Below are 25,612 nucleotides of genomic sequence, written 5' to 3' on the forward strand. Positions count from 1 at the left end.
GGTGGAACGGAGTTCCGGAACCTCTTGAAAATGGTCACATGGCTGGTGGCCCCGCCCCCTGATCTCCAGACAGAGGGCAATCTAAGCTCCCCTCTGTCTGGAGATCAGGGGGCGGGGCCACCAGCCATGTGACCATTTTCTCCAAGGGCAACCCACTGAGTTCCACCACCTCTTTTCCCAGAAAAAAAGCCCTGGTGATGTCATGGAGCCAATTCAGAATGAGGTGCCCCCGCCCACTCTCTCAATGGGTGCTGGGAAGGAGGAATACTTCTCCTGGTGCCTACTTGTGGCAACCTTGCACTGTGTGTCAGCTCACCTCCCCCCAGTCAAAATCTCACAGGACCGACTGTTGATTTCCCCATCACTCCGGTGCCGTGCCTGAAAAGCAAAAGAGAAGAATGAATCAAACCATTCTGCAAAATGGGTACAAGCTGGCATTACTTCCACAAGCAAAAAGCAGAGGTCTTGATTTGAAATGGCATCCTCTGTTTCTCCAAAACATGTTTCAAATAAATAGATCTGGGCTCCTATGAGACCAAAGCACTCACCCACCAAGGAAGCCACCCATAGCATCTCTGAATGAGTCACTGCTCTGGCTTTTCATTCATTCATTCATTCATTCATTCATTCATTCAATTTTTAGCCCACCCTCCCCACGAACAGGCTCAGGGCAGGGCACAATAAAATGTTCAAGGAGCATTTAAAATATATAAAATTTATAAATAAAATTTAAAATGCGAAAAACAAAAATACCAGCATATCAGATGGTGGCCCTCTCCAATTTCCCCAATCTGAACATAAACAAACCAAGAGGATTGGGTAGAGGCCATAGTTTGATAATATTCTGGTGACAGATCCAGAGGAGTTAGCCATGTTAGTCTGTAGTAGCAAAATAGAAAAGAGTCCAGTAGCACCTTGAAGACTAACCAACTTTACTGTAGCATAAGCTTTTGAGGACCACAGTTCTCTTCATCACAGTTCTCTTCACCTCGAAAGCTTATGCTACAGTAAAGTTGGTTAGTCTTAAAGCTGCTCAGGGGTCATTTCGTAGAAAAAGAACTGCAGGAACTCATTAGCATAATTCATTAGCATATGCCACACCCCCTGACATCACCGGAAGTGTGCCAGAAAGCAACACCCACCCATCAGGCCCCTTTCCCCTAAAATCTCCAGGTATTTCCTGAAAATAAAGCAGAATGAACTCAAAGCAACTTACCCTCCTTTGGAGGGCCAGCCCCAGCAGCCCTGCTTGCATGCATGCACGCACGCACTCACTCACGAAAATAAAGCAGAATAAATTTAAAGCAGCTTACCCTCCTTTGGAAAGCCAGCCCCAGTAGCCCAGCTTGCACTCTCTCTCTCTCTCTGTCAGTCTATGGATGACAGGCTATGGCAGAGAGACCCCCGTACCATTACAGCAAGAAATCCAGGTTCTTGGTTAAAAGGTTTTATTCAGGAATCAGATCATTTCCACAGATATGTCCATAGGATTACTTAGAAGCAAGGTAAACAACTGAGCAGTAACAGCAGGTTGACAAGAATACTCACGACATGTGAAAATCTTTCTATTATAGAGCACAATTACTCCTCTCGCCCTCCCAATAGTAAAACACAACTTTTGGCACGAACCAGTCCTGAGAACTTCTCACATATTTTACCTATTGAGTCTAGACATTAAAAGGCATGAGATTAAAACTGAAACACAGTAATTAATCAAAAAGAGTCCAGTAGCACCTTTAAGACTAACCAACTTTATTGTAGCATAAGCTTACGAGAATCACAGTTCTCATCGTCAGATTCATGGAGGGCAAGAAGAAACTGGTCAGATGTATAGGTGGAGAGGGGAGGGAGGAGTAGATGCAAACAGTAGCTTCTGATATGGAGATCAGTTTGCTTCTGTTAAGGAAGTCAGTTACTTCTGATAATGAGATAACCATTCATAGTCTCTATTCAATCCCAGCCTGACTGAGTCAAATTTACATATGAATTCCAATTCAGCAGCTTCCCGTTGGATTTTGTTTTTGAAAGGTTTCTGTTGAACTACAGTGACCTTTAAGTCCTTGATGGAATGTCCTGGTAGATTGAAGTGTTCTTCCACTGGTTTCTGGATGTTGCCATTTTTAATGTCAGATTTGTGTCCATTTATTCTTTTGCGCAGAGGTTGGCTGGTTTGTCCAATGTACAGAGCAGATGGACATTGTTGGCACATGAGGGCATACATCACATTGGAGGATGAGCAGTTGTAAGAGCCAGAGACAGTGTAGTTGACGCCATTGGGTCCTGTAATTGTATTTCCTGGGTAGATATAAGGGCAGAGCTGGCATCTGGGTCTGTTGAACTGTGATTCTCGAAAGCTTATGCTACAATAAAGTTGGTTAGTCTTAAAGGTGCTACTGGATTCTTTTTGATTTTGCTACTACAGACTAACACGGCTAATTCCTCTGGAACAGTAATTCATGGGAGTGAGCAGTATACAAGGTCATAAGCGATGAGAGCTTCAAATCGTTAGATAAGACACCTGCAGCTTCAGAGGGCCTGTGAAAGCAAGCTATGGCATTAGCAATATGATATCGGGGTACAGCAACAGTAATGGTTGAAAATATCAGGCCAACATTAGACAATGGCATGGATGTATGGGTACAGACATGACACACTCTCTCTCACTTACTCACGAGTCACGAATGAAAATAAAGCAGCAGAATGAATTTAAAGCAGCTTACCCTCCTTTGGAGAGCCCTCACCACTTGCAGGCCTGGAGGATGGGCCACACGGCTGCCCCCTCTCACATGGCCACCCTCCCCCCCGGGTTCCTACCAGGGAATCCAGGAGGTGGTGATGAGGTGGGGGTGGGGGTGCTGCAGCTACTGCTGCCTCTGCCGCTGCCTGCTGCTAAAGACACGGGCAGCGGGGAGGCAGTGGGGAGGAAAAGGAATCACGTGGGCAAGGCCCAAACCCACATGACCTCTTTTCAGATCTACAGGAATGCTGTTCCGGCGCGTTCCCCCTCCAAATGAGCCCTGAACTCTTTTCTATTCTGGTGACAGCACTTATAGGAGGTAGATGACTTTGTCGCCCCCCTGGTGGGAGACCGGTAGTGAGGCTCCTAAGCAATCAGAAAGTCAAAGACTGGCCTCAACCATATGCCTGGTGGAACAACTCTGTCTTAAAGTCCTGCCGAAAGGACATAAGGTCTTGGCAGGCCCGAGTGTCCTCCAACAGAGAGTTCCACCAGGTTGGGGCCAGCCCAGGCCCTGGTTGAGGCCAGCCGGGCCTCCCAGGGGCCAGGGACCACCAGCAAGTTCTTTTTTGCAGATCTTAATGCTCTCCGGGGTTCATATGGGGAGAAATGGTCCTGCAGGTATGCTGGTCCCAGTCGGTTTAGGGCTTTAAAGGTTAAAACCAAAACCTTGAACCTAATCCGGAACTCCACGGGGAGCCAGTGCAGCTGCTCAAGATAGGAGTAATATGTGCCCTGCATGGTGTACCCATCAGGACACGTGCAGCAGCATTGTGGACCTGCTGTAATTTCCGGGTTAAGCCCAAGGGAAGCCCGGCGTAGAGTGAGTTACAGTGTCAGAGTCTGTATTGTATGTTGCCTGACAGGAAGCAACCTAACTAACGCCATGTTTAATTCTTTAGATGTTTAGTCTTCTTTTCCCTCTAGGCCCCACCTGCGAGGAGCCGTTTCCATGGGAGAAGACACTGTCTTATCTTTTCTGCAAGCCGAGTCGACCTTGACTAGTGTTCCCACAGAGAACTCTCCTGCTATGTGAACTCTGGGGGGAGGCTGGGCTCTGAGAGTGTGAAATGTAACAACTTCTATTCTGTATCTCATTCCTAACAATGCCTTGTTCAGCCAGGGTCTCAAATCCTGGAATATGGACATCTAGGCCTGAATGCTGTCTTTCAAAATAAAACCTTTTGAAATCAAGAAGCCTTGTCTTCTTGCAGAAGGGAGTAAGGCAGACTCTCGTGTCTGGAATGCCATAGCCTGACATTTTATTAGGAATCACCTTTGAAGTCTTCAACCCCTCACCCAGGGAGGATGGATACCATGGATGCCTTGATTGATCTAACCAATCCTGGCACGGAGGATGGAGGACTTCCTGATTCGACACCGTTGGTACCGGACAATGGATCGGAGGTGATCCCTGATCCAGGAGTGGTACCTACCGACGTAACCTTCACTGTTCCTGTTGGAGGAGCGGCGCCTGTTTCCGATGGCTGGATGGAGCTGGTGCCTGGCAGAGGGGTGGAACAGGCCGACCCAGCCATAGCCGGCGCACGACCAAAGGTGCGCGAAGCTACCGGGGAGAACCATTTAATTTCGCTGCTAACACCGTGGCAGTGGGGCTCCCAGCCTCGAGAGGCAAGGGAGAGGCGAGCGGGCACCATGTTTTCCTGGTCGATGATCGACATGAGATGCACAGTCAGGCTGACGGAGCAGGAGGGCCCCAGCGTCGTTTGGGATCTAAGGAGAGCAGCCCGCACTCCAGAGGAAATGCTGGCCAGTACCCAACCCTGTTATAAGTGGGACGTAGATGCGGGCCGCCTGGAGGAGTGTGATCCCCGAGGTGGGACCGAAGATATCCAAGATTGGGAAACTACCCGACATGAGCTCATGAGCTGGGATTATACGGACATAAACTCAGCCAGAGCGGGGGAGTGGGGGCGACCACATCAATTGGAATATCGAGCCCAGGTGTCATGGCCCAGTCTGAGAGTGAGGTCTCCTCTGGAGGAGAGGAGCCTCGTGTAGCCAGCCAGGACTCCTCAGGAGAACAGGAGCCCTGTGTAGCCAGCCCTAGCCCTGATTCAGCAGAAGCCAGCAATCAGGAGCAACAGCTGCTGGCTGATCAGAGCTTACAGCCAGCAGCTGAGGCACCAGCACCCTCAAGCTCCAATACTACAGAGGAAGCTCAGCCAGGGACTTCTACAGGTGCAGCGCAGCCAAGAGCATCCACCCCCCCCCAGGTTCACCCACGCCCAAGGAACGCTGCAGGCAGCGCCAGAGACTGGAACTGCAGGAGAGACGGCGCAGTGCTCGCCTCTTAAGCCAACGCCAGCTGCTGGAGAGTGATGATGAGTAGTGACAGGATAGAGCCCCAGCAGCTGGCTGAAAACCATGCCTGGCTATAAGAGCCAGTCTGGAGGAACTGCTGGGCGTGGAAGTAACGTGTCTACTGCTTGCAACCACTCCGTGTTTCGTGAACCTTGCCCGTGCCTGCTTTTGGACCTGACACTATCAGTGACTGACCTTGGACTGTGCCTGACCTCGCTTTTGGACTCTGGACTCACTCCTGGCTTTATCTCGTGCTCTGACCACCGGTTTGACTTGGCTTTTGCTCTTGGAACTCCCCTTTGACTTTGGCTTTAAGGTTTGGACTTGAACCACCCTGCTTGGGCTGGCCCAGCCCGTGACAGATTGCTTCCACCCAAAACTCCCTGGCATGGACATGGCAACACCCACCCCAGGGAGCCTGGCAATGCTGCAGGACCAGGTACTACAACTAACCCAAGCACTGGTGACTTTGCAGCAGCAGATTGCTACTCTCCTTGCTGCCCCTGCTGCACCTCTGCCTGCAAAATGCCCAGTGAAGCCTCCTGACAGTTTTGAGGGTAATGTGGAGGAATTCCCAGCATTTCTCGCCCAGTGCCAGCTATATATTGAACTCCGGGCTAGAGACTTCCCCACAGATAAAGTCAAAGTTGGCTTCATCCTCAGCCTGTTAAAGGGGCAGGCAGCAAGATGGGCCACACCCTTGTTACTGGCCAAATCCCCTTTGCTGGGGGATTTTCCAAGCTTTGTGGCTCACATTACCGCCGCCTTTGTAAACCCACTGAAAGCTGTGAAAGCAAACCAGAAAATACGTGCCCTCACCCAGGGAGATGGGACTGTGGCCCAATATACCACTGAATTCCAGCTACTGGCTCAGGACTTGGACTGGAACAAAGCAGCCTTAGTTGACCAGTACCTGGAAGGACTGTCTGACGCAGTATTGGATGAAGTGGCTCGATCTGAATGACCAGGAGGGCTGCAAGCGCTCATTCTCCTATGCCTCCGTATTGATGGACGACTGGAGAGCCAGCGGCAAGCACGTGCGCTACGCCAGCCACCCCCGCCCCAGACCTTGCCTGAGAGGACAGCGGAACCCACACCGTTGAACATGCCTTCTACCCACCTGCCTCCAGAGGAAAAGGCAAGGCGTCATGCCCTTTGGCCTGACTAACGCGCCAGCTGTGTTCCAGAGACTGATGAACGACATCTTTCGAGATATCCTGGATCAGTTTGTCATTGTTTACCTGGATGACATATTAATCTATTCACGTGATGCGTCGCAACATACTCAGCACGTGCGGACGGTGCTGCAAAGACTCCGGCAGCATGGCCTATTCGCCAAACTGGAAAAGTGTGCATTCCACCGGCCTACCGTGGAATTCCTTGGCCATGTGCTATCACCCCACGGAATCCAAATGGACCCAGCTAAAGTCGAGGCTGTACAGACTTGGCAAGCCCCCCGTTCTCGGAAGGATGTGCAGCGATTTCTGGGGTTTGCCAATTACTACCGGCAATTCATCCCCCAGTTTGCATCCATAGCCGTCCCTCTCACTCGACTTCTCCGGCCTCGAGAACCTTTCCGTTGGACACCGGAAGCCAGCGAGGCATTCCTGACCCTGAAGACACGCTTCGTCACGCAACCAGTCCTTCGATACCCGGATCCCCAGCTACCCTTTCTAGTCGAAGCAGATGCCTCCAGCACCGCCATTGGAGCGGTGCTCTCACAACGGGCAACCCCCTCTAGCTCTCCACAGCCTTGCGCCTACTACTCTCGCCAGCTGACCCCCGCTGAAAGGAACTACACCATCTGAGAGCGGGACCTGCTGGCAATAAAGGCAGCCTTTGAGGTTTGGCGGCATCATCTGGAGGGGGCTCGGTACCCAGTCCAAGTGCTCACTGACCATCGGAACCTCGAACACCTCCAAACTGCCCGCCGTCTCAACCAGAGACAGATCCGCTGGTCGTTGTTCTTTTCCCGTTTTGATTTCAGGATCACCTATGTTCCCAGCTCCCAGAATAAGAAGGCCGATGCTCTGTCCCGAAAGCCAGAATACAACACATCCCCCAACCTGGAACAACCTCCAATGACCATCCTGGCTCCAGAAACTTTCGCCGCCACGCAACCCCCTCCGGGGCTGGTGGAGGAGATACAGACTCAACAGCTGCTGGACCCCGTTGCCCAGAAGTACCTCCAGAACGTCCGGGGATCTCCCCATCCCCAGGCAGAGGGATTTGCAGAGGAAGAGGGGCTACTGACCCACTGAGGCTGGATTTATGTACCCCCAGGCTCTCTACGAACAAAGGTACTGCAGCTGGTCCACGATTCTAGACCTGCCGGGCACTTCGGCCGCCACAAGACAACTCATCTCTTGACCCGTGACTTCTGGTGGCGCCGGGTGCAATCGGATGTGGCCCGGTATGTGGCAGCCTGTGAAACATGTAGACGGGCCAAAGACGTCCCTGGCAAACCTTCTGGTCTCCTGCATCCACTCCCCACACCCACTGGGCCATGGAGGACTATTTCCATGGATTTCATTACAGACCTGCCCTGCTCCAAAGGCCACACCTGCATCCTAGTGGTGGTGGACTTGTTCACAAAGATGGCCCACTTCGTTCCCTGTTCTGGACCCCCCACTGCCCAGGAAACGGCACACCTGTACCTTCAGCACATCTTTCGACTCCATGGGCGTCCAGATCATATAATTTCTGATCGGGGAGTTCAATTCACCTCTCGATTCTGGCAGGCCCTGCACTCCCTTCTTGGCACCCAAGTCCACTTATCCTCAGCACACCACCCCCAATCTGACGGGCAGACAGAGAGCACCAATGCAACCCTGGAGCAATATCTGAGATGCTACACAAACCATCAACAGGATGACTGGCTAGCTCTACTGCCTTTGGCCGAGTTCGCATATAACAATGCAGTGCACTCCTCCACCCAGCAGACCCCCTTCATGGCAAACTATGGCCACCACCCTCGTTTCTTCCCTAGCACGGCACCCTTGTCGGGAATTCCAGCCGCTGATGATCGCCTCCAGGAACTCCAATCCATGCATGAGCTGTTGCGGGAACAACTCCAGCTTGCCAAGGGAAGCTACAAGGAGGCTGCGGATCGGAAATGGCAACCTGGTGTTCCCTTGTCTGTGGGTGATCGGGTCTGGTTATCCACCCGCCATATCCGCAGCCAACGGCCCTCCAAAAAGCAAGATGCCCGGTTCCTTGGACCCTTTGTGATCACAGACCAGGTGAACCCTGTGGCCTACCGCCTGCAACTACCACAAACCCTCCCGATCCATCCTGTGTTTCACCGGTCCCTTCTAGTCCTGGCTTCACCCCCGGATCCGCACCATCCCGGGCCACCGCCCCCTCCGCCTCCGATTACCATCGAGGGGCAAGAGGAATATGAGGTTGCCCAGATCCTAGACTCACGTCGCCAGCGGGGGCAAGTACAGTACTTGGTGGACTGGAAGGGGTATGGGCCGGAAGACCGCTCATGGGAGCCTGCCGTGAACATCCATGCCCCCCGCCTAGTCCGACAATTCCATCGGGCCTATCCTCAGAAACCGGGGCTGCCCGGGCCGCAGAAGAGGGGGGGCCTTGGGAGGGGGGATGGTGTCATGGCCCAGTCTGAGAGTGAGGTCTCCTCTGGAGGAGAGGAGCCTCGTGTAGCCAGCCAGGACTCCTCAGGAGAACAGGAGCCCTGTGTAGCCAGCCCTAGCCCTGATTCAGCAGAAGCCAGCAATCAGGAGCAACAGCTGCTGGCTGATCAGAGCTTACAGCCAGCAGCTGAGGCACCAGCACCCTCAAGCTCCAATACTACAGAGGAAGCTCAGCCAGGGACTTCTACAGGTGCAGCGCAGCCAAGAGCCTCCACCCCCTCAGGTTCACCCACGCCCAAGGAATGCCACAGGCAGCGCCAGAGACTGGAACTGCAGGAGAGACGGCGCAGTGCTCGCCTCTTAAGCCAACGCCAGCTGCTGGAGAGTGATGATGAGTAGTGACAGGATAGAGCCCCAGCAGCTGGCTGAAAACCACGCCTGGCTATAAGAGCCAGTCTGGAGGAACTGCTGGGCGTGGAAGCAAGGTGTCTACTGCTTGCAACCACTCCGTGTTTCGTGAACCTTGCCCGTGCCTGCTTTTGGACCTGACACTATCGGTGACTGACCTTGGACTGTGCCTGACCTTGCTTTTGGACTCTGGACTCACTCCTGGCTTTATCTCGTGCTCTGACCACCGGTTTGACTTGGCTTTTGCTCTTGGAACTCCCCTTTGACTTTGGCTTTAAGGTTTGGACTTGAACCACCCTGCTTGGGCTGGCCCAGCCTGTGACACCAGGCAGTGGATACTGGAATTTCAGCCGTTACTGGCTTAACTAAAGGTATTCTGGCCAGCATGACTATGGAGGAAGAACAACTGTTGCAAGGTGGCGGAGTTGAAGGTCCGATACGGCCCCATGACACCGGGGATACAGCCCATGAGTGGGGGTCAATTGGGGGTGCAGAAGGACCGATAAGGCCTTGGCCCACAGACTATGTTCCTCCGAGGTCACGGGAAACCTCGGAACCCAGTGAACAAGGGGAAGATGGAACAAACCGCGAAATTCAAGAACATTACCGCCGGATGGAAGACAGAGTGGGAGCGATGGAAGAAGACCTAGCCCAAGCCATCTACTTTATTGGTGTGTTGGTGAGAGAGCAGAGGGAGGTGAGAGCGGCGGCTGGACAAACAGTAGCCCCACTAGGGCCAGCTGAAGCGCAGGGGCAAGTACAGAGGATGGGCCCAATATCGGTGGGTACCCAATCAACTCTGGGGTCGGGCGTGGGACCATCACCGATTCAACCGCAGGCTCCACTACCTTTGGTCCTGCAAATAGTACCAACCCCTCCGCAAATGCTACAGCTCCCAGCTCAACCGACACCTGTTCAAACAGCCCTGCGGCAGGTCCCACCACCACCACCTCCTCTTCAAACTATACCGCAGCCATTAACTCTCCCACAGCTGCGACCGCCTCCTCCGCCGCCCAGACAGTTGCCTCCGCCACCTCCTTCTCAGGTACCTCCTAGACAGGTGGTACCCCAGCAACCAACTCCGCCGAGGCTGCCTCCTCCTATACAAGTCCCCCCAGCACCCCAACCATGTCCAGGAAGTCTCCCACCGGGGCCTCCAGGGCAAGTTCCATGAGCCCCGCTGCCCGGAAGCGCACCCAGACCATGGCTGCTAGGAATTCCCCGAGGCCCGCAAGACCAGCCCAGAGGACTGATGAGGGGCTGGTGCCGCCTGGTCCCCCGCCAGCCCCGTGGCCGATACAACCAGACAGACGGAGGGAGCCTGAGCTACCGTGGAGATGGATTAAACTGGAAGCCACTTTTGATGGAGATATGCAAAAGTTGGGATTCTTTGTAGTACAAGCACTCCAGTTTTTCAACTGTTGGGGTCACCTTTTCCCAGATGAGGAAAGTAGGATTGATCACCTGGAATCGAGACTGGAAGGCAAAGCAGCGGAATGGTATGTAACGTTATATGACTCTGGCGCTCCTGAATTAGACACTTTACAAAGTTTCGTGTCAGCGCTACGAGCCCAATATGAAGATCCTCTAGAAGAAGATCGTTCCCGCACAGAATTACAAACCTTACGGCAAGGTACGCAACCAATCAGAGACTATGCGGCCAAATTTCATCAACTAGTGGCCAAATGTCCCCATTGCGAAGAAGGGACCAAAATTGTAATGTTTAAAAGAGGCATGAACCCCAGGCTGCTAGATCGAGCCCTAATGCAAGATGACCCACCAACACTGTTAGGTTGGATACAACTGGCCTGCGAAGTTGAAAATTGCATACAACAAGTAAGATTAGTGGAGCAACAACAATCCTTAGGGGTGAGAAGAACACCGGTAGTACCCAAAGGGGGGCGAGCAGGTCCCCCAAGTCATGGAGCAAGGGACACTTGTTGGCGACAAGGACTCTGCCTCCAATGCGGAAGGAGCGGACATTTTGCAGCTCAATGCCCATCATGCATACTGGCGACCGTTGCCCCTACTCCTGCTCGCCCCATCCCGGCCCCAAGGGCCAGCCGGGGACATGGAATACCAAAACACAGTCAACCAGAAAAAGGCTTGGAAGCAGAAGAAGTTTTAATGGAGCTGGATGTACAACCCGCAGAAAGTGAAGACGAAGCTCCCAGCCCCCAATCGGGAAATGAGATGGATCTGTCGTAACGAGGCCCGAACGGCAGATCGAAAAAGAAATCACCCAGAAAGAGGTGAGAGAAAAGGGGTCTGTATTGTTTCTTCCCGTAAGACTACAAAATCCAAAAAGAGGGACTCATATTTGTGTAGAAGCTTTGATCGATTCTGGATGCTCCAGAGACATTATAGCCCCAGCCTTAGTAAACGGTTTGGGGTTGGAAATCAAAGAACTAAAAAATCCTATCATTTTTGAACAAATGGATGGATCCAACATGAACCCAGTGACTTTAGAAACCGAACCAATTCCCACAGATATAGGGAAGCACTGGGAAAGCAGATGTTTCATCGTCAGCCTAGGTAGCCGTTGGTTATGGGATCATAACCCTTACATAGACTGGGCTAAGGGAATAATTATGTTCAAGAAAAACTACTGTAAGCATCATTGCTGGCTGGCGGAATGGGGGAGAGATGAACCACCCCAGTTGGATGTAGCCGTTCTAACTCAAGAAGAAATTAATCGCATCCCTAAAGAACATAGAAGCCTGAAACAAGCTTTCAGTGAAGAGGAAGCGGACAGTCTTCCCCCCCATCATGCTACAGACTGCCATCGAAATAATACCGGGGGAAAGTCTACCTAAGGGCCAATTATATTCCATGAGCCCTTTGAAAAGGGAAGAGCTACGAAAATTCATCAATAAAAAATTGGAAAGAGGATTCATACGCCCTGCTAATAGTCCTCATGCAGCTCCTGTACTTTTCGTCAAAAAAAAGGATGGCGGCTTGAGACTGATGGATATAGATTTGGAGGGTTTTTATATACTTATTTTTATATACTAAACCTATGCTTTTTCAGTATTACATGCTTTGCACTTTTTCTATGCTCAGGAGCCAAAGTAGTACTTGCAATGTAACCTGTAAGAATTTGACACTTGAAACAAGAAGACTTGAAACTCTGTAAGAACTGATATACTGCTTTTAGGGCTGCACTTATATTATATGTTATATTATTCTATAGATTCCAATAGAAATCAGTACCAGAGAGCCTTTTGTAGAAAACTGATTTGATGCAGCAAGCTGGTTTTGGCCACCTGTGGTATTATCTTCCTTAAAGCTGATAAGAAACTCGGGAAAAGGACACAAATAGGAAAACATCCCTTCCTATCCATCAGATTGAGACTCATTGGCGCCCTTGAAAGTATTATGCCCAGAAGAAAGTAGGTAAAAGGTTAGACAGTGTCCTTCCAAAATGAGGGCAGAGGAAAAAAACTGTGAAGACTGGAATTCCCCCAAATAGAGAGGCCAGCCCAGAATTGCATCTTCAAATCAGAACTGACCCTAGATATGTTACGAGCCAATAAGATATCAAATATTAGAATACTGTAATATTGTTATGATTATCTGAAAGTATTAATTGCCTGTATTTCTATTGTAATTTTGATGAGCTCAGGACACAAGGAGACCACCTACTCCTGTGAAAATAAGCTCCTCCATTGTTTAAATTAAACAATCATATATTGCTCCATTCTACAGGACTCCGTGGTGTGTGTCTCTTATTGTGATTGGCGAGAGGGACACCTAAGGCACAAGTTTGTGCATAACAAGACTGTGCACAGATTTCAGGGGGATCAATGCAGTATCAACAACTAATGCCTACCCCATCCCACTCTTCCGAGATCTTCTCATCCTCGTGGCTCAAGGTAAAATCTTTTCCAAATTGGATTTAAAAGATGCCTACTTCCATGTCAGAATCAAAGAAGGAGATGAATGGAAGACTGCGTTCAACACACCCTTAGGGCAATATGAATACCTTGTTATGCCTTTTAGCTTATCTGGAGCTCCTTCCGTATATATGTCTATGATCAATGAAGTACTGCATAAATACTTATATAAGGGAGTGGTTGTTTACCTAGATGATGTGCTAATTTATTCAAAAACAAAAGAGGAACATGTAAAACTAGAACAGGAAGTACTAACCACTTTAATGTGCCACAAACTCCCTATCAAACTCTCCAAATGTGAGTTTCATAAAACAGAATTGGATTACTTAGGGTACCGCATATCTGGACAAGGGCTAAAAATGGATCCTGCCAAAGTCAAAGCGGTACAGGACTGGCAAACCCCCTCCACTCGTAAACAATTGCAATCCTTCCTGGGGTTTGCCAACTTCTACAGAGATTTCATAGAGGGGTTTGCCCAAATCGCCCTACTTCTAATTGAGCCTCTGAAAACGAAAGGGAGAGGGGAGCAGGCAAAGAAACCCACCTCCAAATTGGAGTGGAACCGAAACTGCCAACTGGCTTTCGATGAACTCAAAATTAAATTTACGTCTGAACCTGTTTTGCAACACCCCGATCAAAATCGCCCTTTCATAGTACAGGTCGATGCCAGCGATATGGCCATAGGGGGAGTGCTCCTGCAGAAAGGGGGAGACGGGAAAGCAAAACCATGTCCATATTTCTCTAGAAAATTTTCTGAAGCAGAACGACATTGGAACGTCTAGGAAAAGGAAGCCCTTGCCATCAAAGTAGCTCTCACAGTATGGCGTCATTGGCTTGAAGGGGCACGGCACCCATTTAAAGTTTGGACAGATCACAAAAACTTAGAAGCACTAAAAAGCCCCAGATGTCTTAACGCCAAACAACTCAGATGGGCAGAATTCTTCTCTAAATTTAATTTCACCCTCAACTTTTTACCGGGGAAAACTAACTTCCTGGCCGACGCTCTGTCGCGCATACCCCAACATCAGAGCAAAAGGGAGGAGACTATTGACACTGTATTTAATCCCCGGCAACTAGGCGGTGTGGTTACCACTCGCAGCCAAGCTCAACCAGAGGAAAAGGGGTGGAGAGCAAAAGTGAAAAGTGAGGTGGAAAAAGAAGTGGAGGGAGCGCCCAAAGCCAAAATGTCTCAAACGGCGGAGGGAGACTGGGTTAAAGACAATCGGTTATATATACCAGCCAGCCTCAGAAAAGAAATTCTACACCACTGTCATGATGCCCATGCCGCTGGTCATTTTGGCTATCTGAAAACCCTCCACCTAATACAAAGGCAATTTTGGTGGCCTTGGATCTGAAAAGATGTATCCCAATATGTATCCTCCTGCCCAACCTGGATAAGCACCAAAACAAGGAAAAGAAAACCACCTGGACTATTACAACCATTAGAAACACCCAATAGACCCTGGGAAGTAATATCCATGGATTTTATTACCGATTTACCGCCCTCCAGAGGCTGCTTCTGTATTCTGGTAGTTCTGGATTTGTTTTCTAAACAAGCACACTTTATTCCGAGTACAACTATACCCACGGCCAAAAAACTAGCTGAATTATTTATGAAACATATTGTGAAGCTGCACTCTTTTCCCTCTAAAGTGATATCGGATCACGGAGGACAATTCGTTGCCAACTTTTGACGGGAGCTTCTCCAGTTAACCGGAATAGAGCAAGGAATCAGCTCCACTTTCCATCCGCAATCTGACGGACAGTCCGAAAAAACAAATCAAAAAACAAATCAAGTCTTAGAACAGTTCCTACGTTGCTACATTAATTTCCAGCAAGACAACTGGGTGGAGCTTCTGCATTTCGCCGAATTTGCTTATAACAACGCAGTCCACAGTTCAACAGGTGAAACCCGCTTTAAAATCGTACATGGCTACGATGGACAAGCATTCCCCTTTGAAATGCCAATGAAAAAACAACCCGCCGGAGATTTGCAACAATGGTGGACTAACATCACCGAACAATGGGCAGCTATCCAAACAGCTTTAACCAAAGCCAAAGCAGACTACAAAAATATGCCGATCGCCACCGTGCGGCCCAATGGGAATTGCAACCAGGAGATAAAGTATATATCTCTACAAAAAACCTCAAAGTGGAACAAACCAGCAAAAAACTGGCTTTAAAGTATTTCGGTCCTTTTCCTGTCAAGAAAATAATAAATCGTGTGACCGTAGAAGTTATTCTTCCAAAGAATCTACGCCATGTCCACCCAACATTCCATATCAGCTTGTTAAAAAGAGCTCCTGCACCAGACAAATGGCACCCATCACCAGCAACCCCTATTCCCACCATGATCGATGACCAAGTACACTACGAAGTTGAAGAAATTCTGGACTCTAAGCTCAGATGCCATAAGCTTTACTATTTAATCTGTTGGAAGGACTTTGAGGAAGGGTATAGGGAATGGGTGGAGTCAATTCAAGTCAAAGCTCCCCGTCTAATCAAACATTTCCATCAGCAATATCCCAACAAACCAGGGGGAGAGGGGTCTTAAGGGGGGGCAGAATGTCAGAGTCTGTATTGTATGTTGCCTGACAGGAAGCAACCTAACTAACGCCATGTTTAATTCTTTAGATGTTTAGTCTTCTTTTCCCTCTAGGCCCCACCTGCAAGGAGCCGTTTCCATGGGAGAAGACACTATCTTATCTTTTCTGCAAGCCAAGTCGACCTTGACTAGTGTTCCCACAGAGAACTCTCCTGCTATGTGAACTCTGGGGGGAGGCTGGGCTCTGAGAGTGTGAAATGTAACAACTTCTATTCTGTATCTCATTCCTAACAATGCCTTGCTCAGCCAGGGTCTCAAATCCTGGAATATGGACGTCTAGGCCTGAATGCTGTCTTTCAAAATAAAACCTTTTGAAATCAAGAAACCTTGTCTTCTTGCAGAAGGGAGTAAGGCAGACTCTCGTGTCTGGAATGCCATAGCCTGACATACAGTAGTCTATTTTGGCAGTGAGCGTTGCATGGATCACTGTAGTTACGTTGTGGGTCGACAGATAGGGCGCAAGCTGCCTGGCCTGTCGAAGAGGGAAAAATGCAGACTGGGCAACTGCCGTGACCTGGCACTCCATCGATAAGGAGGAATCCAGTTTCACTCCAAGACTCTGGACCAATGAGACAGGCACTAACAGTGCCCCATCAAAGATCGGGAGCCGGATTCCCAGGGAAAACCCCGGAACTCAGTGACTGATTAATAATAACCTCCAATTGAGCTCCTAACCCATCTACGCTGGCCTTCACCAACCACGACGGGCAGGGGTCTAGGGAGCACGTAGTGGGCCTCACCCACCGCAGGATCCTATCAACTTCCTCCCGAGAGACCAGACTGAAGTGATCTAAATAACGGGTGGAAGATGGCCACATTCTACCAGACTCTGCTAGGAGTAAATAATTATTCCCTGTCTCTCCACCAGGATTGACTGGATCATTTGATCATTCCCAATGAAATAAAATACCAATATTGACTATAGTTGAACTAAGTGCATAGCTTTTCAATTGTGTATGTTCATTGTTCCTTGTTTTAGCTTGTTGCTGAACCCTTAAGATGTTTGTGTCCATATAGTTTTTGCTATTTTGTCAGCTGCCTTGAGACTGAAGAGACAAGACGGGGGACAATATTATAAATGAATGAATAAAATATTTTAAAATGTATCATTTTCAACAGGGCTTTTTTTCTGAGAAAAGAGGTGGTAGAACTCTCTATTATCGCATGTGTGCCCATGAAGCACGTGCACGCTCCCAGAAATGCGTGATGACGTCACTTCTGGAAGTGACATCACTCCTGTAAGTGACGCTGCTTCCTGGAACCCAGCACAATGCATTACGATGACATAAATGTTAGTAAGCTTGTAAAATTACACTATTATGAGAAAGGGTTTTTGTCCCTTTCTGTATCCTCTACAAAAAGTGAAATCTTCCATTCCCTTTCCCAAACTTTTCATTTCTTTGGAATCATATTTTAAAATATGTATGAAGGAGGGGGCCTTGAAAAATCTAAAAGCCATCTCACAAATCTAAATTCTAACAGATTCCCTCTGCCAGCATAGGGAAAAAAGTTTCAAATTTTTTTCTCAAAATTCCACAGAATCTGAAATTCCTAATCTAATGAATATTGAATTTTCAAATTTTCAGGGAAGGTTTTGCTTTACTGGAGCAAATCAAAATTAGATACTCAACTTTAGCTGCATTAGATTTATACTTAGTTTAAAATGGATTTTTTTGTTGCCTGCCAACTCTACCTTACCAATGGCTAAGCTGTTGACATTGTGAAATACTCATAAATATTCCAATGTCCCAGACAAACAATAGTCATAAAAACTTTCTTAACACCCATATGTCCACTGCAATTTCAGTGATGTTAATCAGCTGAGGGTGGGGAGAACCATTTGAGTTACAGCTATTAAGACATAAGAACACCTATATGCTGGTGAATATATTGATGAAACCCTTCTATGACTTGGACATAGCTATCCATTCCTAGCACAAAACTGGAATAACCATAATTGATATTTTAACTAATACAAATAAGCATAACTGATATATTTAACTAACACAAAACCAATCTACATTCAAAAGCTGTGGTAACCATAACAATGTCAACGTCAGTCAACAAAAGAATGAAAGCAACACACACACACATGCACACATACACAACCTCATCCACCCCCTGAAAAGAAAGCAGAATAAACTAAAAGCAGCACACACAGCCCCCCACAGCCCCCACATCCCATGAAAAGAAAGGAGAATGAACTCAAAGCAGCACACACATACAGAAACCCCTGAATGAAATGAAAACAGAATGAACACAAAGCAGCACACACACACACAGAGCCCCAACCCCGAAAAGAAAGCAGAATGAACTCAAAGCAGCACACATACACACACAGCCCTACCCACCCACTCCCCCAATGAAAATAAAACAGAATGAACTCAAAGCAGCAGACACATACAGAGAAACCCCTGAATGAAAGCAGAATGAACTCAAAGCAGATTAACCCCCCCTCTGCAGACCCCACGCCAGGCCCCAGCTCACTCTCTCTCACACACACACAGAGGAATGGGAAAAAAGCAGAATTAACTCAAAGCAGCTATACCTCCTCTGCAGAGCTCATGCTGGGCCCCAGCTCTCTCTCTCTCTCTCTCTCTCTCTCTCTCTCTCTCACACACACACACACACACACACACACTCACTCACAGAGAAATGAAAAGAAAGCAGCATGAACTCAAAGCAGCTTAACCTCCTCTGCAGAGCCTGCAGGGCCAAAGGAGGAAGGAATCACATGGGCAGATTCTAGAGCTGCTGGAACACTGTTCCGGAGCGTTCCCCGTCAAAAAAAGCCCTGATTTTCAGTATTCTGAGCTCAGCATATGTATTGTTTTGACATGAGTTGTATTGTCAATAAATCAGACTTGTATTTATATACATACATACATACAGATATACATAAGGAAGTATGGCTTCTCCCCAACCCAATTCTCTTTCCCTGTATTCTGTTTATATACAACAACAACAACAACAACAACAACAACAACAACAACAACATTCAATTTATATACCATCCTTCAGGACAACTTAATGCCCACTCAGAGCAGTTTACAAAGTATGCTATTATTATCCCCACAACAACCACCCTGTGAGGTGTGTGGGGCTGACAGAGCTCTGAGAGAGCTGTGACTGGCTCAAGGTCACTCAGCTGGCTTCAAGTGGAGGAGTGGGGAATCAAACCCGATTCTCCAGATTAGAGTCCTGCTGCTCTTAACCACTACACCAAACTGGCTCTCCAATCAAGTCTCCCAGAAACCCTGCATTTCAGTTTACAGTTCTGAAAATTTGGACACAGGGACATGACCATTATGCCTTTATTCGCTGTGTTCCTTCCCCTCAACTCCCTTCTGGTTGGGGGGACCGTGACACTCTGTCTTTTGGTGCTACACCTCTGAAGATGCCAGCCACAGCTGCTGGCGAAATGTCAGGAACTACAATGCCAAGACCACGGCAATACAGCCTGGAAAACCCACAACAACCATCCCTTCTGGTTTTTCCATAAAATTCCTGATCACTGGCAGATGGGCAGTAATGCTCTCCCCGGTCCTTGGTACAGGGCTGCCAGGCCAAGCCTGGCAATTTGTGGGAGGGTTGGGGGTGGGGACATGGGCAAGGCATGCCAGTGACATCACTATATCACTTCCTGGGGAAACCCCAAAGTGATGTAGGGCAGCTCTAGAAACTGTCAGAAACTATGTGGTTTTACCATAGATATTCTGATAATTCCTAGAGGAGTCCTAGATCACTTCCAGGTTTTCCCAGGAAGTGATGTGGCAACATCATCAACATCACCTTTTTAAAAAATTCTTCCACCACGCTACTGCTCCCTGATACACACACACTCCATGCACACATTTTGGGCTGTGTACAGAGGCCCATTTGTCAAGAGACAGCCTGCTTCCATGTGACATTGCAACCCTGAAATGAAACTAGGACCGCACTCAAAGAGTGGTGGTCAACGGCATTTCATCAGATTGGAGGGAGGTGTCCAGTGGGGTGCCGCAGGGCTCGGTTTTGGGCCCGGTACTTTTCAATATTTTTATCAATGATCTGGATGAAGGAGTGGAAGGGCTGCTCATTAAATTTGCTGATGATACCAAATTGGGAGGGGTAGCAAACACCCAAGAAGATAGAATTAAAATTCAACAAGACCTGAATACTCTGGAGAAGTGGGCAGCTGTGAATAGGATGCAATTCAACAAAGACAAGTGCACAGTATTACAAAAATGAGAAGCACAAATACTGAATGGGGGATACACTTCTGGGCAGTAGTATATGTGAAAGGGATCTTGGGGTAAGAGTGGACTGTAAACTGAATATGAGCAGTCAGTGTGATGTGGTGGCAAAAAAGGCTAATTCAATCCTGGGTTGTATCAAAGGGGCCATAGCATCGAAATCGCGGGAGGTCATAGCCCCTCTCTATACTGCCTTGGTCAGGCCACACCTGGAGTACTGTGTGCAGTTCTGGAGGCCTCACTTCAAACAGGATGTGGACAAAATCGAGAGGGTTCAGAGGAGAGCGACGAGGATGATCAGGGGTCTGGAGACTGAGCCCTACGAGGAAAGGCTGAGGGCCTTGGGAATGTTTAGTTTGGGGAAGAGGAGGTTGAGGGGGGACATGATTGCTCTCTTTAAGTATTTGAAAGGCTGTCATTTGGAGGGCAAGGAGCTGTTCCAGTTGGCAGCAGAGGGTAGGACCCGAAGCAATGGGCTTAAATTACATGCACAAAGGTACCGGCTGGATATTAGGAAAAACTTTTCCACCGTCAGAGTAGTTCAAAAGTGGAATCGGCTGCCTAGGGAGGTGGTGAGCTCCCCTTCACAGGCAGTTTTCAAGAAGAGGCTGGATGAATACTTGTCAGAGATGCTTTAGGCTGATCCTGCACTGGGCAGGGAGTTGGACTAGATGGTCTGTATGGCCCCTTCCAACTCTATGATTCTATGATTCTAGTACTCACAATGTCATCGGTCAAGTCCCGAATGCCTCGAATGCCAAGGAGGATGCTGATGGGCAATAGGAGGGCGAACCATGGCAGAGTGGAAATCTCTGGGATAGTCTAAAATGAATAGTGAGACATGGTTAGGGGAGGCTACTCAGGTGTGCAGTACTTAGGATGTTTTCATTCCCATATTCCTCAACAGCTTCAAGCCCCTTCTGATCCCCTTAGGGTACCATATCAAAAGGAGGGCAAAAGGGGTATTCCAGGAAGAAGAAATGGAGTTGGTGATCTGATTGGCCAGGGTCACTCATGTGACAAACTTTTTCTTGCCATCAGCTCACTTTGCCCTCATCATTTTACCCAATCTGAATGGCTATTCCAGGGGTCAATAACCTTTTAAAGGCTGTCAGCACCTTTGGACTTCTGACACAGAAGTCCACCACAAAAATGGGCCACCACGGGAGATGGCACCAGATAATGGCCACCATAGAAGATGAAGCTAAATACAAAATGGCCACTCAAGGAGACAGAGTCACACACATAGAGGAAGCCAAAGTACAGGATAAAAGAGGACTAATTTTTAAAAATACACTGGAAAACCAAAGTGAGAAAGAGTAAAACCACAACGTGGCAGCTGCTGCCAAAACAATGTTATTTTAATCTGCACAGCCAATAAGATATCCAATGGCCAATCAGAATCTCTGGTTAGCAGGACCCCCACCCTAACCACTTTCTAAAAACATTTTGCAGGCACCAGGAATGGTGGTGCCCTCAGGGCATCACGTTGGGGACCCCTGAGCTACATAATGTCATCACATTCATGTGATCTCTGATTGGAGGAAAGAAGCTCTAACCAACCTACCACCCCCTCAAACTGTGCCCAAGTCACAGTGTATGGGGGGCAACAACTAGCAAACAGGGTTGGAAAATACATTTTTCTTTCAGATTGAAGATATTTTTTATTTAGGTCTGCTTTTAATTAATTTTTTTATGTTAGTGGCAGTCCTCAACTTTGTTGCTTTTAAACTTTGTTTTTATCTATGATTGTTTTTATTTATATTGTAAGCTTCTTTGAGTTCCCGCATGGTAAAAAGGAGGCTAACAAATGTTATAGACAACTAAACAAATAAAAAGTTGGCCATGAAGAAGTTTTTGTGAAAAACTTGTCCCTCCCCAAAAGCAATATACAACCCCAAACTACTGACTAGTCAGTTCTTACCTGTAACAAAATGATGTGCAAAAAATAGAGATTTACCATCCGGTGAAATTGCTCGTACAGGTTGAGAGGGAGGAAAGTAAGAACGTTGTACTTGGCTGTCTTGATTGCATTGCCCTGGTGGAAGATGGTGATATTAGCAGATGTGTGCACACTGTGAGAAAACTCCGTACTGAAAAATTGTGCAGTCAAAATTATACATTGACTAATGTCAGTTGTCGAATTGCTTATGCTCTGTTTAGCATTTCTTCAACTCTGTATTAGATTCCTGCCAGTTTTAAAATTTTGCAAATATGTGTTTATTTACCCAATTACATTGTTTATGGAAATGTCTTTGAAACTGATTGTAGTGAGTGACTCACAGTGTATAATCCACCTTGAGTCTCAACAAGGAAGGCAGACAGTAAATAATGTAAATAAATAAATGTCGTTTATCCCTGTGCACGGATTTGAATCCAGGTTTCTCAGTCTCTAACCACTACACAACACTGCATTTCGAATCATTCTTATGACCGAAGAGAGATTGGACAAGAAGCTTCACACACATCCCACAACTGGCAAATTCTTACATTTCTTTCTTTTTTTTATTTTACTCATTGTTATATATTGCTTTTGAAATGGAATTTTGGGAGGATGCAACATTTTTGAGGAACAGAAATCACCCCATAAGACTCCAGAAATCTTACCGCATATTTTTTCTTTTTCAGGCAACAGGCATACGTCTTCCGGAATTGGTCGTGATAAACCCGGTCGTTAGCTTTTACAATCCAGGTGAAATCTGGAATAGCAGAATGCAGGTCTCAAACTCTCAAGGTGTCACCCCTGTCAGGAAGGGTCCTTCCTTCCAAAAGTATCGAAACTAACAAGTACATAATTTTTCTTGTTTTTAAAAAAAATTAAGTTCTGGTTGCATTTAGGGATGTTTGAAGATTCCCTGATTTGGTTCGCATCCTTTTTGCCAGTCGCTTGAACGGGGAATCAGTTTTCTGATGATCAGTTCAACTGTTTGTCGATCCATTTTTGGTTGTTTGGCCGGATGCATCACTGTTTTCCTTCCAAACGGTGCAATAAAGCACAGCTGGCTTTCCACCTGCTCTGGCTGCCATTTCAGTAAAGAGCAACTAGCCTTTTAAAAAGGGCACGATGGGCAGGGAGAAAATGCATGCAAAACAGGATGCCTTGAATCAGTCAAAAATCATGCAAATCAGTCATAATCAAATCAGGGTTGCCAACCTGGGTTGCCAATAATAAACGTATTATTTTATTAGTGCAAAACAGAAAAAAACAGTAATAAAGCAAACAGAAAAAAAGAGAAAAAAAGGACACAGTACCGGCTACAAAACCACTATTGGCAAATCAATACATAGATGTCTATAAAAGATTTCTAAATATCTAAAAATAAGTCCATATGCAAGTGCCTTCTATTATGCAGGCTTGCCAGGTTTCCTTACCCTCTCAGGGGTGGTGGGGACTCGGCACTTACCTTATTGATTCCTTCAAGCGTGTGGATGAAACGGGCCTCCCGGGCGCTCTCCTGGCACAGTGCAATGACCTCAATTCTGGGAGTGACATCAGCACACAGTAGAGCTGCCAGGTCCCCTTGCCCTCCCAGCAGGAAGTGGGGGAGCCCAGCACCTACCTGGTTCTGGTGTCAGTCATGCACACAGTCCCAGGTCCACGCGATGACATCACTTCCAGGAAGTGACATCATCACACAGGCCTCAGTCACCCCCAGGGGTGCTCCTGCACTTGGGGGGCGGGGGTTGATTCAGGCCCAATTCGGGCCAAATTTGACCTAAGTCAGGCCAGATCAGCCTGATTTGGGCCCGAATCGGCCCAATCTGGGCTCGGATCAGGCCCGCAGGAACGCACCACGCTGCCTGGGAGCACCCCCCCCCCCAGGAGGCTCATGCCTCCCCTGCCAGCCAGGTAAGTGGGGCAGGGGGAGAGTGGGAGCAGGGTTTCCCCCACCCCCAGCGGGGGACTGGCAACCCTAGGGCCCCAGCATGCTCCTGTGCTTCGCACCAGGTTGGTGAGTCAAAACTGGCCCAGTGTGAAGCACGGGAGCATTTCCAGAGCCTGCACAATGATGTAACTCCCGGAAGTGACATCTTTTCACCATGCCAAGAGCGCATCCAGGAGGCCCGTTCCCTCATCTTTTCCCCCTACTGGCCAGGTGAGTGGTGGCGAGGGGTGGAGGATGGGAGCTAGGAATCCTCCGCCCTCCCTGGGGGATCTGGCAGCCCTACTTCTATATGCGATATGTTCCATAAGGTTATAAGGTCTTCAATCCAGTGATTTACAGGAAGTGAGCTTTGGCCTTTCCAGTGTTGAAGTATAAGTCTTTTAGCAACTGTTCTGAAAACACCTAATGCTAACCTGTTTGGCAGGCAGATGTTCAAGTAATTCATTGTAAACTAAACCAGCTGATTGGCTCACATAGGAACAGGGCAAGCTTGATTGTTGAACACCTTCCATGTGAAATTTGCAGCATCCTTACTTGCCATGTGGTCAGACTTTATTCCTGATGTGTGAGCTTCCTGGCCAATAGATAGACTGATTGATTTTTAGTCACCATCTCTCCTAGCGGAGTGGGGCAACTCACCTGGGGCTTCCGGTGGTTTTCCCTCCAAGCCAGCACTTCCTTAATTTTATTTATTTATGTATTTAAAACATTCGTATCCTTTCCATCCTATTGGGCCCTTCAAGGCAGCAAACAGTTAAAAAGACAATAGAATCCACTTGAAAACAGTGCACAGATACAGAACAGCAATTGAAACAAGCATTTCACCACTGCTGCAGAATTAGATGTGCCCAGTCGTCCCCTTTTGGTGTCTCACGTACCTTGTTGTGTTTGGGTTGCCTTCAGGTAGCTGCCAGGAGACTCCTTGCCAACCATTCTGAAATCTAGAAAGCCAACAAACCAAACGCTGGTCATCTGCCCTGCTTCTTACTTGACATCCCAGGTCACTCTGGCCATAGCCTGTGGGGTACTTCCAAAACTCCCCCTCCAAACTGCTCCCTGGGTTTTAGAGTTCTTAACTGCCAGGCCTTGTTTTCAATAATAAAAAAAACGATCCTTCATTTAAAAAATTTTGTTTTTGCAGAGAGCACTTCTCATATCTGTTCTGCCACAGTTCCCAGTTCCTCTCCACACTGAACACTGCAAGAAAGCATTGGTGTGATCAGGGCTCATTTTGAGGGGGAATGCGCAGGAATGCAGTTCCGGCAGTTTCCCAAAGAGGTCACATGTCAGGTGCCCCCCCTGACTCTCGGCCATTTTGGGCCTGTTTCGGCCTGGATCGGGGCCGAAACAGCCCGAATTGGGCCTCTGACAGGTAATGGATCACTCTCCCACTCATCAACGGCCCGATCCTGACCATTTGGGGCCCCTTTTTGCCATTTTGGGCCCAATTTCGGCCCTGAATGGTCAGGATTGGGTCCAAAACAGCCAAAATAGGTGATGTCAGGGGGTGTGGCATGTACAAATCAGTCATACTAATGACACACTTCTGGTGATGGCAAGAGGCATGGCATACGCTAATGAGTTATGCTAATGAGTTATGCTAATGAGGTCCTCCAGCTCTTTTTCTACGAAATGACCCCTGGGTGTGATCGTCTGTATCAAGATGCTTGTTCTGTCATGCTTAACCCCCCAAGCACATGAACATATGTGAAGACTGGTAAAAAATCACACAGAAAAACAAACAGATTGAACGGCCACGATTTTATTTCATTTGCAGTGTTTTTTCAATGGGCATATCCGCTGCCTTAACATAGAGAAGGGTGGAAAGATGCAAATGAATGAACGGAGCCCCAAAATAACTGCAAGATTCAAATGCTGCAGTCCCAGAATTAGTTTTAGAAATCAAAACAAGCTAGAGCTGGA

General features: G+C 48.0%; 1 protein-coding gene across 1 annotated transcript in view; it reads right to left on the reverse strand.

Moving 5' to 3' along the window:
* ATP8B3 (ATPase phospholipid transporting 8B3) overlaps nt 1-25,612 on the reverse strand; it is a 96,370-nt gene that overhangs the window by 54,660 nt on the left and 16,098 nt on the right. The window contains exons 2-6 of the mRNA XM_054979660.1: nt 24,568-24,630; nt 22,410-22,501; nt 21,727-21,840; nt 20,526-20,624; nt 317-378 (exon numbers count right to left, since the gene is read on the reverse strand). Coding sequence (XP_054835635.1) covers nt 317-378; nt 20,526-20,624; nt 21,727-21,840; nt 22,410-22,501; nt 24,568-24,622 — 422 coding nt within the window. The 5' untranslated portion in view covers nt 24,623-24,630. The remainder of the gene's footprint in view (nt 1-316; nt 379-20,525; nt 20,625-21,726; nt 21,841-22,409; nt 22,502-24,567; nt 24,631-25,612) is intronic.

This window comes from Eublepharis macularius, chromosome 5, assembly GCF_028583425.1.
Source record: "Eublepharis macularius isolate TG4126 chromosome 5, MPM_Emac_v1.0, whole genome shotgun sequence".
NCBI lineage: Eukaryota > Metazoa > Chordata > Lepidosauria > Squamata > Eublepharidae > Eublepharis > Eublepharis macularius.